Genomic DNA, 14157 nt, shown 5'->3' with positions numbered 1-14157 from the left:
TCTTGTCTTTGAAATCCCTTGCTGGTTGATTGATAATGTGAAATGTTTTGAAAGACATTTGTAGTGTAATTCCCTCTTATAAAAGGTCAATGACAGGCTCTCTGATTACAGCTCCTGCCTGATGAGCCAGAGAAAATCACAAAAAGAATATTCAGGAATAACTGTAAAACCGTTATTTGTAAAAGACACAGAACAAGTTGGTTAGTTTATTTTCTAAAATTCTAAAATGAATATGGATCTAATGCATTGCCTTTTTGGAAATGAAACATGTTGATGGAATGCCAGACATAGTTACTTTACTCATATTTGTGTCTTGACCTCCAGAAGGTGTATATAGAAAAGAATATATTATATGAATGAATTCGAGGAGTATAAGTCACTTGTGGTTTAGTTTCAGCTATACAACTCTCAAGAAATAATTTGATCATCGACAACTCTTACCTCAACCTGTGAGACATGCCAAAACAAGCAACCTCTCTCACATCCAAGAAATGGATAGGGACATCATTTTCAAGGGTCTGTCAGCAATAATCAGTAGATAAAGAGATTATCCATGTAAATAATCAAAAATTGATCAATCATGTCCCATGGAATACTGAGGGAGCATAAGCAAGACTATACGGCTTACGTAACCAAACTCATAGTGCCCTCTGGTGGCGACAAATTACATTTTTAGGTAAGGGATAAGTGAACTTCAGAAAACTTCTTTTTGTCAATGAAAAACACATACGCGTTCAAGCAAAGGCTGCTCTGTATTCTTCCAAAGTACAGAATGAATTATGTTTTTAGGCTTTACTCCTAAGGTTATGATGTGAAGGAAAGGTCTTTGGTTTGATACATTCTATGAGTTGTCAGGTTATAGAATACATTCTGTCCGTGAAAGCAAAGGCTGTTTTGAACCTTTTTAGGCTGTGCAGTTCAAAAGTCTACCCAAGTTCAGGCAGTCTTTGTTTATGTGGACAGAACACATTCTGTAACCTGCTGAGGCACGGAATGCATCAGACCAATTACCTTATGTGCACATGATATAGCGCATCAGTAGCCTATAGAAATAATTCATTTGGCACTTTAGCATAACACTTATTATTAGAAAACTTCCAGCCGCCTTTGCTGACTGCTGCTGTACACAAAATGAGGGGACTTCCTGCCAAGAAGTTGGAGAATCTGGGGTGAGGTCTGAGGACCTCCAGGAGGTGTCAGTGCAAGTGTAGCCATGCCCAATGTAGCCCTCTATACAGACAATCTACATGGATGTAGAAACTGTTTGACTTTCTGTCTAGTTGTCTTTCTGACCTTAAAAGACACTATTTTCACAAACAATTCGGATTCATTTAAGTGCACATTAAGGATGTACTGTATATTAAGAGTTTTGCGTTTCTTATCGACTTAGTAGAGCCTTTTTTTGGTGTCATGGGGTCAGTGTACCTTTGAGTCTGTAGCAGAAGGCGTCCAATGTTTCCACAGTCAGTGCATTTCCAAAGTCCCCAGTCTTACTGTAAGACAGAAGGCTGAGATCCCCGAGGCTAGGGATTGGGTTTGGTTGAGGTAATGTTCAATGAACAAACCATCTGTAAAGTCTCTAACCTGGTATTCATAAATAAGATAACATAAGATTAAACTTTGTTGTCATTGTGCAGAGTAAAATAAAATTCAAGCATACTTAGGCCATAAACACTTCCGGTCCAACCTACCTCCAGTACCTCCTCACCCCTCATTTTACATCAAGCACACTTAGGTCCGGAAATTCAAACCTCCTTGCAGTTCCCCGGACAACATGAACTAAAATGGGAGATCGTGCCTTCTCCTCGCTGGGGCCACGACTCTGGAACAAGCTCCCGGAGAACATTAGGGCCTTAGATTCCCTCACTGCTTTTAAATCTCACCTCAAAACCCATTTATTTATCTCTGCCTTCACCTAAGGTCCTGGTTTTTGTTTTAGTTTTCTTTTCTGTGTTGTTTTTAGAATGCACTGTTTCAATTGGTTCAATTCATTATTTTTAATTCATTTATTATCTTTTTCATTTTATTTTATATTATCCAATTTTCTGCACTTCATTAGCACTTCTATTACTTTGAATAATTGTTGTTGTGACTGTCTTTACTATGTTAAGCACCTTGATACCTCTTTGTATGTAAAAGTGTGCTGTAAATAAAATCCATTATTATTATTATACTTTAAAAAAATGCATCTACACTACAGAAAGACAATGGCAATATAAACAAAAACTAAACTGCGCTTTGATCAACAGAGCATAGGCAGGAGGACCACGCAACACCAGGAGAAAAATAATTCAAGCAAAATCCTGTGAACTCATCCTTAGGAGGGCTGCATGGGGTAGGCTGGCTGTGGTCGGTGGGTCTTATTGTGGGTAGGGGTTTAATCATTTGATTTGTGATGTGTAATTGTATAATTGTATTTATTACCCAAATAAACACCAATAAAAAGTGTTAAAACATAAAATCCTGTGAGCCCAATAAACCCATTATAAATCATCTGCTTGATGATTTACAACATAACCAAAAAGTTATATAGGCCATATTTTATATAAAGCCCAAGGGAGAGGGAAGATATAGCAGTCAAAGGAAATACTTGAAATTAAAGAAAACAAAATCACTTGTGTATCTTCAGCAATTACACAGATTTCCCAGGCCTGTGAAAATGACATTTTTTTCTCTTATCTCTTCCTTTCTTTCTTTTGCCAGTTTCTCCTCCATATAAAGGGACTTGTTAATTTTCTCTGAGTGTAACTGTCCATCTCTTGAAGTCACATTATTTTAGGCTCCCTGCATGATGAAAGGGAGAATGTAGACATGCAGACCGTATCAAATCCTCTATCACAATCTGATTCAATCATAAACACCAAATGAAAACTCCTGAAATCGGATAACATGATGAAATATTTATTTTAGTTTTCTTAACAAACAATATCTATAAACTTCAAGATGGCTTTATTTAAGGGTCATCAAAAAAAGAAAAAAGAGTCAAAGAAGAGGAGGGTACACACAATATCAATGGAGGCAAAATCCGCCGATTGCACCAAAACTCACTCTGATAAAAACACCATCTTCATGAATGACAGGAGGTTATTTTCTGTTGGCCAAAACTAGAGGTACTTCTTGAGGGGATTAAAAGGACTGGGATGCTTCAGTGAATGTAAACCGGTGCTTCGGCCTCAACATCATCAACATCAGCCAGGTGTCACGAGGCTCCACTCATATCAGCCTTTCACACATCAGCCAGCTCACGCGCACCTGGCACACAGGTGTGGATGAACTCCAGGATACAGCAGAGCTCAGGTACACAGATTAACGCCCCATATGCCAAACACAGAAGCGGAGGAGACAGGATGTTTACAAAAGTTGTGAACACTACTGTCTCCATGCCAACAATGTGGGGGTCATTGTTAAATGCCTCTGCATTTTTCATGCCAAATGCTGTATAGCCAGTGAATTTGTTGGGAGTGCTGTTGAAGTCCATAATCTTCACTATGTTACCGTAGGTGTTGTAGATCATGGAATTCCTTGTTGCTATAGTGACATATCAACAGGAGGTGAGCATCCGTATTCAAAGAGTGGAATTACACAACATTTGTTCACAATGATTATTCATTCATCCTGGAGGGACCAAGTAATTTATGTTGAATATCTGTTGAAAACATGACATGAGGGAATAACTGAAAGTTTTGCAAAGCTGTGAACACATTCTCACTGCCAATTCAGTTTCAGAGGACAGGAGTAACAATCATGCAACCGAAGAACAGGTTTATCTAGAAGAACGAGAACATGCGTTATCATGATATCCATAAAAGCAGAAGAGTAGCATATTTCTTATTGGCCAATAGAGATGGAATTATGTTGTCACATGACCTATGTCTCACAAGTTCCTCCTAGGACACTCACTGTAATGGCTGTGCTAAGGACTGGTTCGGGCAAAAGCACTGGGAAGTAGAGATATTTGTGACATTTGGTTGAATCTTACCGTCTTGGCTTGATGGAAACAGCCAACAATGCCCCAGTCTGAGCTGCCACAGAGAGAAGGTGAGCAGGTATCTGATGCAGGTACTAAAAAACATGGCGCTGCTGGTTCTTCCTATATTGCTACTGACTGCAGTAACTTCACAGAGCAAAGGTAAGAATCATTGCATAGGGGCGTTTTCACCTCTCATTTTCATTGTCTTTGAATTCCATTCTCTGTACTCTTTTTTCATGGTAGATTTAGTGTTATAGAACAGGAGTTTTCAACCGGTGGTCCCTGATCGTGCTTTGAGAAATGTTGTTCAACGTGGGAATCATTATTTGTCTAACAACAGCGGTCCTGAGGTTGTTTCTTATTTTGAACGGTGGTTCCTGGGTCACAAGCAGTTGAAAGCCCCTGTTATAGGAGATTTAGTGACATCATGATTTCTGTGTGCCCCACTCCATCACCCTCACCATGGTGACCTGAGCCAGTTTGACCAAGAAAGGGCCACCTGCATACAATACTCAGAGACTGTACTGTAAAAATCTGATACTTTGAGATGTTTCCTATTGTTAGGAAAAATCTTGTTCCTTTACGTGTTGGTTTAGGACTTGGTAAAGTACACCAGTACGAAGGTTTTGTTGTAACAAGGTAGAGCTTTACTTGATAAGTTGCAGCACAAATACAGTTGAGTTAACAAGACCAATTTCATCTAGTCAACACAACCGGAGAGCTCGAGCATCTGATCTGCTACAGAGAAAGTCAAGTTCTTATAGTCTATCTTTTACTGATGTCATCTGTGGGCTTCATGTGGTTACCAGGTGGGTGTCATGGGATTCGTTCGTAGGAATAGACATAAATGTGTCACTGTGTGAAAACCCTGCACCTCCGTCTCTCCATGTCTCACCATGTTATCTCTCTAGCGGCCTTCCATGTATCAATAGTCAACGGACAGCTCTCTCCTGTCTTGGACAGCTAGGAGCGTAACTGTTGCGGTGACCTGACCTTTCCTAAACACAAATACAGATGAGGTCTATGCCTAGGCCTACAGAGACATGACCCACATAGGCTTGCTTTCCCACTCTGGTTTGCAGACTGCTGCTCAAAGATTGTACCTATTCTTAATAAACCTATACTGAACTGAACTACCTATGAAATTATCTTACACTATTGAGTCTGACATACAGCTATACTGTTACGTCCAGAGAGAACACTGAGAGATAAAACGCCAAGCTAATTATGTTTAGTTATGTGATGCTGTTTTATCTTTTATTTCCTAGTTTTACACACCCACACTACGTTTGATCTGTGCTCTGACAAAGAGGACGCAGCCTATGCATTTGTTATCGATGGGAACGAAATGTTCCACCTGAACATTACTCAGAAGGAGCTGGTTATGAGGTTGCCTGAATTTACAAGTGAGATGGACTGTCCGCACTGCCTAAGCATCGCTTTGTCAGCAATAACTACATGCCGCCAAAATTTAAACACCACCCTGAAAGCAGACAACTATCCAGCAACACATGGTACTATTGGTACTACTACAACTATTTCAAAGCAAGTTTTTTGTATAATTAATTACACAGAGCATACTGTTTCAAATGTCTATGTTTGTGTGTTGTTTGTGTGAATGTCGGAGACTTTTTGACTGCAGCTTGATGGGGCATTGTTGTTCGCCACCATAAGCTCACTATAGTGCTTGTCTCAGATGCACCACAGGTTGTGCTGTACCCCAAAGATGAGGTTGAACTGGGGGTCATCAACACCTTGGTCTGCTTTGTCAATCACTTCCACCCGCCACCAGTGAACATCAAGTGGGCCAAAAACAATGAGGAAGTGACTGGAGGGGTGGTTACGGACCAGTACATCCCTCACACTGATGTCACCTTCTATCAGTTCTCCTACCTGACTTTCACACCACAAGAGGGCGATATCTACTCTTGCACTGTGGAGCATCTGGCTCTAGAGTCGCCCTTAACCAGGATATGGGGTAATGTAATGATTCTTTTTTCATATAAAGAACCACTAAGACTGAAGACTGAAGGATCATGCAGGGTTTAGAGCTCTGTGTTGTATGTATGAGCACAGTAATATACACTTCATTTCATTTGTTTTCAGAAAATGGGTAAAAAAAACCCTAATATTACAACTTTAGTAAACTTGCCCCAATTTGTTTACAAGTAAAACGTTGAAGAAATGTTTAACATAATAAGCATCTTTAACAGATGATAATCAAATACACTGACAGATATTTGCATCTGATATCCAAGATCTTTTATCAAATCGTGGTGCATAATTCTCACAGAGTTCCAGCTTTCGCATACATACTATTTTTGTTTTACATCCGTGTTGCCAAGAAAAATATTATAAGAAGGGGGAGAGAGAGTGAGACTGAGGGAGAGTGAGAGATGCTAAAATGAGTTGAAGGCAAGAACACTGAGAGGCAACTCAGAGCAGAATAGGATGACAAAAGAACACTGAAATTCATCATAGGCATGACATGCAGGTTTTAGGGCTGGCTGTTGCAACCTGTTGCAAAATGTTTTAACCTGTTGCGCTATTTTAATACAATTCATTTCAAGCAATTTGTGATCAGTTTATGTAGATCAGGGTCTTTATTAACTCTTTGTCTTTGATACAAACTATATCATGCACTGAATATTCTATTCAAATCAGTGTAAATACAATTCTATTTGAGTTCAGTACTGCGTTAGAAACCTCCTACACTTTATCCTAAAATAATGCTTCTTATTTTGGATTTCTGGTTAAATGCTAATTGCTTTGTTTTCTATACTATTATCATCAATAATGATTTATAATCTAGTGTTATGCCATTTTGTTTTAGTCTTGATAAAAGCACACACAGTAAATACCATACCACATGAAGTGAGCTGACAAAATTGTATCTTCATTTGAATCCAGTGTCTGACGGAAGAAAGACCAGAGTTTGGATTGTGGTCTTCTGTGCAACTGGTCTGATGCTCGGCATGCTGGGAGTCGCCTCAGGAACAGTCCTGTTCGTCACCGGCAACCGCAGCCACTCTGGGAGCTAAGTCATTCCTGTGTTCAACAGGGTATTCAGTCTGGAACATATATACCTAAATACACAGCAAATAGTCATTTGTTTGAGTGAATTGCATACTTCACACCCCAAGGCACACAAATGCCAACTGGTCTGGATTATTGTATGATGTGCATTAACTACCATTACATTTGCAATCTTTTCTTCACATGCCTCAGCAGTTTAAGTGTATATGTTTTTTAATTCAAATAGGAATTTAAAATAGTGTCCATCTGAGTTTTACTAAAAGCTTTTGTTTACATGGCACAATAAAATACATTATTAGAAGGCTGAGAGAGAGTGAGCATGAGAGAGAGAATATGAGAGAGAGAGGCCACAATGAGTTGAAGGCAAGAACACTGAGAGGCAACTCAGAGCAGAAGAGGATGACAAAAGAACACTGAAATTCATTCTAGGCATGACATGCAGGTTGAAGGGCTGGCTGTTGCAACCTGTTGCAAAATATTTTAACCTGTTGCACTATTTTAATACAATTCATTTCAAGCAAATTGTGATCTGTTTATGTAAATAAGGGTCTTTACACTATATCATGTGTTCTGTAAACATTTAAATGCACTTAACATTCTATTTAAATCAGTTTAATATAATTATATTTGAGTTCTGTACGGCATTAAACACCTCCTGCACTTCATCTAAAAATAATACTACTTCTTTTGGATTTCTGGTTTAATGCTAATTACTTTGTACCTCCTTTATACTCTGCACAATGAGAATAAACAATCATCATCAATCAAGTCTAATCTAGTGTAAATTAATTTGGTCCATCTGAGTTTTCCTGAAAGCTTTTATTTAGTCCGCACATTTGTTGGTGGGACATGATAGAGGTCAACCTCCGATATCAGAAGTTTTCGTCAGGCATGGAGAAGTAGAATAAAAAAAAGAAAAGAATTTGGGGCTTTTGTGCCTTCAATCGATAGAGCAGTGAAAAGTGGGACAGGAAATGAGAGGGAGAAGAGCTGGGGAGTGGACAGGAGAAATGACATCGGGCCCGATTGGAACCCATGTCCTCGATGGGCGTCAAGCCCGAATGTGGTCGGGGCTACTGCTTGCGCCACAGTGCCCCCCAAGAGAAGTAGAATTTAATGGTTTATGTATCTGTGTAAATAAAACAGTTTGCATTTACACGCTCCAAGGAGAGACAAGTGACATTTCAACAGCATGAGCCCTTGTCTGTATGTTAAGAGAAGTTGCACCATTGAACCAAATGGACACAAATGAGTCGACAGTTTCAAAATGCCAACTGGATTGTTGTATGATGTGCATTAACTACCATTACATTTGCAATCTTTTCTTCACATGCCTCACCAGTTTGAGTATATATGTATTTTTAATTCAAATAGGAATTTAAAATAGTGTCCATCTGAGTTTAACTAAAAGCTTTTGTTTACATGGCACAATAAAATACATTATTAGAAGGGTGAGAGAGAGTGAGCATGAGAGAGAGAATATGAGAGAGAGAGGCCACAATGAGTTGAAGGCAAGAACACTGAGAGGCAACTCAGAGCAGAATAGGATGACAAAAGAACACTGAAATTCATCATAGGCATGACATGCAGGTTTAAGGGCTGGCTGTTGCAACCTGTTGCAAAATATTTTAACCTGTTGCACTATTTTAATACAATTCATTTCAAGCAAATTGTGATCTGTTTATATAGATAAGGGTCTTTACACTATATCATGTGTCCTGTAAACATTTAAATGCACTTAACATTCTATTTAAATCAGTTTAATATAATTATATTTGAGTTCTGTACGGCATTAAACACCTCCTGCACTTCATCTAAAAATAATACTACTTCTTTTGGATTTCTGGTTTAATGCTAATTACTAGTTTGTACCTCCTGTATACTCTGCACAATGAGAATAATCAATCAAATCTAATCTAGTGTAAATTAATTTGGTCCATCTGAGGCCCCTGTCAGACAAACCCGAGATTCAGACTAACCGTGACGGAACCATGACAAACTGGCCTCCCGGCCAGACAAATCTGCCCTTTGAAGCGTCTCTAACCGTTGCGGTTAGAATCCGCTCTCCAGAGTGGGTAGGTTGCAACCTACCCTGCTATCAGAGCCTGTCTGACCGCAAATCGGGTTTGAATCCCACGTGAACGCTCAAAGCCCCACGCCCCGCCTTCCGAGAAAAAACATCGATTATTGGCTGCGATCCATATTGACTACCGTCAACTTTATTTTGCCCCTTAAAGTCTGCAAAACGTCTGCCACAACTGTCTGTTCCCGACTTATACATGTATCTTCTACGCAAGCCATCCCCATACACCGGAGATAGCCTGAAGGCTTTCAAGAGTACAGATGCATATCAATATGCAGTTGCAGGATGGGTGAACGACACCAATAAATGGCATCTGGAGGCAAAACACATGTATGTGTGTAAGTTACTCAAACAGCGATTGTCAACCGATTTATTTTAGTGGTGGTTAAGAGTGCCAAATGTGGATGTAGCTACAGCCTTTAGTAAAGTTCGTTAGCAGTTCGCTAACTATTAGCGCTCTAGCTTAGTCAGGAGAGTTTAGCTCTGATAAGGCACAGCGATTGTGGCAATAAATGAAATTCTGGAGATAAAACACATGTATTTCATCACAGGACATGTATGTTACTCAAACAGTGGTTATGAACCGGTTTATTTTAGTGGTGGGTAAGAGTGTTAATGTGGGCTAACTAGGTGTAGCTAAAGTCTTTAGTAAAGTTTGCTAGCAGCATGCTAACTATTAGCACACTAGCTTAGTCAGGAGAGTTTAGCTCTGATAAGGCACAGCAATTGTTCACGATTGTAGTAACGTGCTGCATTTCACTTAACATGTCAGTCACTCCCAGGCTCTGAACACAAAATCAACATCTCCATGGATAGTGGTGCAGGAAAATACAAAGTGTTGATTGTACAATCGGGAGTTAGCTGTTGCTACTTGTCTCTTCTAATTTGCAGCCAACCATTTATTCCGCCGATCTAAATCTTTTGGTATACAATTATATTGTTTATTTGGGTTATTTTTGCGACTGGTGTCGCATCCATCAGCACAACATATGCCGGGCATTTTTAACTTTCTGTGGGTTTGGACCGACTGTGTCTATGTTGTGAATGGCGCCCAGCTAGACTTTCGGTCACAAAGATGGCGGCGCTTAGACACAGTGACGTCACTTGGGATCTATGAATATGCGAACTCCGAGTCTTCTTCTCCGTTTCCGGTAGCACCCTTCACAGCGCCACCAACAGGCCTTGCATATGTACTACAGCAGATTCACCAGTTTCAGTGGGTGTGTGTGGCCGCAGCGCAGCACAGCACAGCTTTGTCTGGCCGCGATTGACTGAACCCGAATCCGTTCCGGTTAGTGTGAATCTCGGGTTTGTCTGGCCTAGGCCTGAGTTTTCCTGAAAGCTTTTATTTAGTCCGCACATGTCATTACAGTGAAAGCAATTTGTTGGTGGGACATGATAGAGGTCAACCTCCAATATAAGAAGTTGGGCATGGAGAAGTATAATTGAAAAAAAAAGAATTTGGGGCTTTTGTGCCTTTAATCGATAGAGCAGTGAAAAGTGGGACAGGAAATGAGAGGGAGAAGAGCTGAGGAGTGGACAGGAGAAATGACATCGGACCCGATTGGAACCTGTGTCCTCGATGGGCGTCGAGCCTGAATGTGGTCGGGGCTACTGCTTGCGCCACAGTGCCCCCCAAGAGAAGTAGAATTTAATGGTTTATGTATCTGTGTAAATAAAACAGTTTGCATTTACACGCTCCAAGGAGAGACAAGTGACATTTCAACAGCATGAGCCCTTGCCTGTATGTTCAGAGAAGTTGCACCATTGAACCAAATGGACACAAATGAGTCGACAGTTTCAAAATACATCTTAGGGTCACATCTGTGTACAAGTACTGCACTGTTTATACTGATGCACTTAAGTTCTATAACAATTTTGTGTGTTTAAACAAACAATGGACAAAGATATTTGTGCTTCATGGAAAATAAAAGGTGAACTGTGAAGTTGAGACAGGAGTTGGAATGTTTGCATATATACATGTTTCTTTATATGGCCGGGTTCTCATGGAAGTACCCTATGTATGTTCTCTTCACAAAATTATTTGTGTTTTGTGTGACTGATGTGAATTTTGTGTCTGTTGTGTCTATCATGTGAGTATTCTGCTGCACCCTAAGTGTATTAAATGCTGACCCTCTGATTTTGTGCACTAAATGTATATAGACTGTTGAAAGGAATTATATTTTGAGTGGGTTGAAGTGAAAAAACATTTCATTGACAGAAAAACGTCTGAACAAACTGATTTTACCACAAAGAATTCCAATCTGAATTCAGAGTTATCATGGTATACCTCAGGTTGCAAATAGAATAAATGAATTAGGACATAGAAGTAGACAGTAAGCAGTCGTAGTGGTTTGGTAGTACGTGCCATTACACACTCAAGTTGTACATGTTGTGAAAGTGTCAAATCATTTCTAGACTTCATCTTCTCCTCCCATCACTAATGCATGCTGTTGCAACCACCTGATACAATGGGGTAACATTTAGACATTCAGCCTAAAAGTAGTCGACCATGGAATGTATCGGGGGGCCTTGACCTCGCATGGGGGTGGGCTAGAAGTTTAAATGATCCAATAAAAAAACTAAAAAGTTTTCTTAACTTTTATCGTACCATTTGTAGGGGTAAAAATCTCAATGTCAATGTACAACTGGTGAAAATAACTGTGATAAGGACAAATTTGAATGTATTTTGAGAGCTATGGTTATGATTAAGATAGTATCTTAGGTGCAAAGTGTTTTTTTTTTCAGGAGTGCAATTAACAATGCAACTGTATTTGTATATGTATTTGACACTATATTGTGTGTGCAATATTTCACTGTTTGTGGTCCACAGCTGGCTTTGATACCTCTAAGGAGTTTCATTAAGGCCAGTCTTGTAGTGCAAACACCTTCATCTAAGTATGCCTCTATAAAGGGCATTTGTGTATCAGTAACTGTTTTTTAAGAAAGATGACAGGAACTTGCGTAAGTCTACCCTTGTGCAACACAATTGTGCTTCCACAAAACAAGACTCGTCATTTATCTTTGTCTGACACTTGAATATTCACCGGTGGCCACAATTGTATATAAGGACATACACGCCTGGTTTCACACTTTCCACTGAGGCAGTCGAAATATAATCTACATCTCCTTTGTGTCAGCACATCATTTGTATCTCCTTAGTAACGTCTGCCACTGCCTTGTAGAATGGACAAGGACATCCTTTTTGAGGGCCTCTCGGCGCTGGTCGGGGTCACCATCAAGCCCCAGTCTGCAGCACCCCCTCCTCTTCTCAGGAGCTTTTCCGCTAGCTCGGCTCATCCCGACATACTCACTGTGCAGGACCTGCTCACGGCAGTCTACTTTGACCAGGAGTTCTGGCAAGATGTGAACTTCCGGAAGGTCGGCCTGCGCTCCATGCCAGCCATCCGCAACGATCTTTTTGTCATGGAACAGCAATTCTTTGACCCAGCGTGGGACTACGACTTCACCAACATCTACGACACCACAACGTTCATGAGGGGGAATGAGGTGTACAAGCGCCCCTGCGGGTGGAAGCGGTTCGCCCTCAAGGTTCTGGGGAAGTACTCCGACGGCAATGCCTGGCTAGGCAAATCAGGGTACCGCACCTATTCTGACCCCAACGAGTGGCCAGTGACCTATCATGGCACCTCTCTACCTGGAGCCCAAGGCATAATCAGCACCCACTACATACCAGGCAGTGGGCAGTCATATGGCAGGGGTGTCTACTCGACTCCTGATGTGAAAGTGGCAGAAACTCATGGCTACGTCAAGACCTTCGTCTCCCAGAAGAATGGGAAGACCTACAAAGTGTGCCTGCAAAACAGGATCAACCAGAGAGTCAGGCAGGTTTGTGCCCGCCCGGAGTACTGGCTTGTGCCCGTCCCTGCAGGCACACCAGCCGAGTCAGAGAAGCATATCGTAATGGGCGCTATTCGTCCATACAGTCTCCTCCTGAAGGAAGCATAAAAATTGCCTGATCAAAGTTCTAATTTGCAGTTACATAAAATACTTCCTAAAATGTTGCCTCAGTCAACACACTTAATGCAGTCATTCATTTCATGTGTTAATGTCAGGGATCTGTTAAATGGCTTGAAAGCACAAATGTGTTCTTGTTTCTTTCTTGTCTTTTAAATAAATTGCTGATTGATTGATTATGTGAAATGTTTTGAAAGACATTTGTAGTGTAATTCCTTTGAATAAAAGGTCAATGATAGGCTCTCTGATTACAGCTCGCTATTTGTCTGTTTTGTTACCGACTTTCAACCACGAGAATGAGTCTCAACAACGTTTATATTAGGATATGTATCGTAAGTAGTAGGCTATGTCAGTTCGCGCCCCTTTGTTCGTGGTGGTTTTTGTCCGTGTTTTGTGAGTGTATTTCTGTGAGTGTGTAGTGTGTTTTCCGTGTTTTTTGTTAGTGTGTATTTTCCGTGTTTTTAAGTAAGATGTGCAATTTCTATTTTGTGAGTGTGTATTTTATATTTCTATTTCTTTCGACAACTTTAAAGAAAGATATATATGACATTGCTTGACCGTGTAGCTATTTATTTTGTCTCTGTGAGAATGAGTAAGAGCTTTAATAAGAGTCTCAACAACGTTTATAGGCTGTGTGCGCCGGCGCCCCTGCCTCCAAGTGATGCAATGCGCCTCGAGCGCGCCTCATTCACAAAGTGGGGCGTCTCGCTCAGGCGGGAAGTGCCAGATCGCGTCCTAGTGCTTACCTGAGCAGACACCGGCATTGACAGTTAGGTAACATTAAGTAGACTAGCTGGCCAGAAGGTTAACATTAACTTAGTTACACGAAAGTAAACGCCAACCCTCGTTTAACATCACTATCACCTGCGCTAATGAGTATAACTTACTTAAACAATGAAGCAGCTTTTACTTATTTTACAGCTTTCACCACAAACGTTGCCATGTGGATTGACGTCAAACCTACTCCTAGGAGCTCTCAAAAACCTCCCACTTTACTGGTGGGATGTTCCGAGTTTGACAGACGTACAGGTGCACTTATCCCCTTTAAACAGCAAGCGGAAGACTGCAGGGCTCTCACATTGAGCGTGGC

The 14157-nt window shown here is 40.6% G+C and overlaps 1 protein-coding gene across 1 annotated transcript; it reads left to right on the top strand.

Annotated features, from left to right (window-relative positions):
- Positions 1-4071: 4071 nt before the first annotated feature.
- LOC308363278 (H-2 class II histocompatibility antigen, A-F alpha chain-like) lies at positions 4072-6019 on the top strand (the record flags this gene model as incomplete). Its single annotated transcript, XM_080836083.1, has 3 exons — positions 4072-4129; positions 5239-5484; positions 5667-6019. The coding sequence occupies 3 exons, from the start codon at positions 4072-4074 to the stop codon at positions 6017-6019; spliced, it is 657 nt and encodes a 218-aa protein (XP_080692209.1).
- Between the last annotated feature and the right edge of the window lie 8138 nt (positions 6020-14157).

This window comes from Sprattus sprattus (assembly GCF_963457725.1).
Source record: "Sprattus sprattus genome assembly, chromosome: 3".
Taxonomy (NCBI): Eukaryota; Metazoa; Chordata; class Actinopteri; order Clupeiformes; family Clupeidae; genus Sprattus; species Sprattus sprattus.
The sequence above is the reverse complement of the archived record's forward strand: the minus strand, read 5'-3'. Positions and strand labels throughout refer to the sequence as shown.